The 2,539-nt window shown below is 43.0% G+C and overlaps 1 protein-coding gene across 1 annotated transcript in view; it reads left to right on the forward strand.

The window, feature by feature from the left end:
- The first annotated feature begins 1,020 nt into the window (after window positions 1-1,020).
- LOC107569135 (eomesodermin-like) overlaps window positions 1,021-2,539 on the forward strand; it is an 11,682-nt gene continuing 10,163 nt past the window's right edge. Inside the window, exon 1 of the mRNA XM_016255139.1 lies at window positions 1,021-1,066. Coding sequence (XP_016110625.1) covers window positions 1,021-1,066 — 46 coding nt within the window. The remainder of the gene's footprint in view (window positions 1,067-2,539) is intronic.

Genomic DNA, 2,539 nt, shown 5'->3' on the forward strand with positions numbered 1-2,539 from the left:
GGAGTGCAGAGAGCGTGATTACCTGTGCTCTGAATGGAGTAGAGAGGACCTTAGGTACGCAACCATGCCTAGGCTTCAGGACGACCTTGGAGTCGTTAGGCCCGATTCAAGGCAGGAGGGGCTCACAGAGAGCACCTGTAAATCTCCAACTCGCTTAACCGATGCCAAAGCCAATAGCAGAGCGGTCTTTAGCGACAGGGGTCGAATATCAGCTGATTGCAGCGGTTCAAAGGGGGGGCCTTTGAGCACCCTCAGAACCGTAGACAGATCCCACATAGGGACCGTAGAAGGGTCTAGGGGATTCAACCTCCTAGACCCTTTCAAAAATCGAACAACGAGATTGTTCCTGCTGACCGATATCCCGTCTATAGGAGCATGAAAAGCTGCTATGGCCGCCACATAGACCTTAAGTGTGGAGGGGGTGCAACTCTTATCCAACAGCTCTTGAAGAAAAGACAATATCGAAGATATGTCACATGTGGATGGATCTTCACCGAGGTTTGTACACCAAGCGGTGAAGACCGACCATTTGAGGGCATAGAAGCGCCTTGTGGAAGGGGCTCTAGCCTGAGAAATGGTATTTAAGACACCCTCTGGGAGGTTTATAGGCTCCCATCAAGAGGCCATAAGTGTAGGGCCCACAACTTGGGTTGGGGGTGCCATATCGTCATGTTCGCCTGAGAGAGGAGGTCCCGTCTCAGGGGAATGGGCCATGGAGCTGCCGTGAGCAGCTGAGACATCTCTGAGAACCATAGTTGGTTTCTCTAGAGCGGGGCCACTAGAAGAAACTTGTGCCTATGTTCCCTGATTTGCCTGATGACCTGAGGGACCAGGGCGATCGGGGGAAAAGCTTAAATGAGAAGGCTGGGCCAATTGTGGGCCAGCACATCCCTTTCCTTCAAAAAATAGATTGGGCAGTGAGAGTTGTCTTCTGAGGCGAAGAGGTCGACCTCTGCCTTCCCGAAGATCTCCCATATTCTCCGAACCGTCTGGGGGTGAAGCATCCACTCGCCAGAGGGGATGTTGCTCCGAGACAGCATGTCTGCTCCCTGGTTCAGTTTGCCCGGTATGTGCGCTGCTTTTAGGGAGCGCAAGTGGCCCACTCCAGGCTCTTTGCCATCCTGAAGAGGCGTGGGGAGGAAAGGCCGCCCTGGCGATTTATGTAGGATACTACCGTCATGTTGCCCGATCGAACAACTGAAACAAAAGTTAATTTTTGTTATGAAGTTGTGTACTGTTACACCCCTAACACGTACACATAGATATGTTCATATACAAACCCGATTCCAAAAAAGTTGGGACACTGTACAAATTGTGAATAAAAACAGAATGCAATGATGTATATCTATATATATATATATATATATATATATATATATATCTATATATATATATATATATGGATCGATTGCTTTCTCACTACAACTGAACTGCTCCAGAGTTCGATTTCAATCGAGTCGTGACCACCTCGTTCAGGCGATCTCGGACCGATTGTTTTGGCGCGGATCCGAGCACGATTGCCGTTTTCACATATGCCCAAACGAACCGAGCTAAGGGGGGAAACGCGCCAGGTTCCGAAACAACGAGCCAGGTGTGAAAGCACCCTTAGTCAAGACTGGAAAAGATGCAAAGTGAACCAGATGTTACGCTGGTAGTCAACAATCTGTCTGTGTTTGACTAATATCAATCAGATGACTATACAGAACTACGGGTGTGAATACAGGTGATGTGAGACACTTTAGATAATTTCTCATTCGTGTTGTTATAAAATGTGACCCTGGAGCACAAAAGCAGTGTTAAGTCGCTGGGGTATATTTGTAGCAATAGCCAACAATACATTGTATGGGTTAAAATTATCCATTTTTCTTTTATGCCAAAAATCATTATGATATTAAGTAAAGATTATGTTCCATGAAGATATTTTGTAAATTTCATACTGTAAATATATCAAAAGTAAATTTTTGATCAGTAATATGCATTGCTAAGAACTTTATTTGGACAACTTTAAAGGTGATTTTCTCAATATTTAGATTTTTTTGCACCCTCAGATTCCAGATTTTCAAATAGTTGTATCTCAGCCAAATAGCCTATTGTCCAAATATTGTCCTAACAAATCATACATCAATGAAAGCTTATTTATTCAGCTTTCAGATTATGTATAAATCTCAATTTCGAAAAATGGACCCTTATGACTGCTTTTGTGCTCCAGGGTCACAAATATTATCCAAATGGCTCGTCTCTTCACATAATACCAGTTTAAAAGAAAAAAAAGGAAGATAAAGAGAGAAAAATAAATATCACATTAAATGTCTACTTTTTCCTCTGGCTTCTTCTCTGTCTTCTACATTTTATTACCAATAATACCTCACCTTCTATAATTTGTCACTCTCTAATCATCAGTGTTACAAGAAATGTGCCTACACTATATCCAAATACATTGTATACACAACTGTATATTATTATTATTATTATCATTATTACTCTCCCTATCATATAGGCTATTGGAAGGCTGTGGAAAATGTTTACACTACACATTCCC

Source organism: Sinocyclocheilus grahami, unplaced genomic scaffold, assembly GCF_001515645.1.
Source record: "Sinocyclocheilus grahami isolate Dianchi unplaced genomic scaffold, SAMN03320097.WGS_v1.1 scaffold1315.1, whole genome shotgun sequence".
Classification (NCBI taxonomy): Eukaryota; Metazoa; Chordata; class Actinopteri; order Cypriniformes; family Cyprinidae; genus Sinocyclocheilus; species Sinocyclocheilus grahami.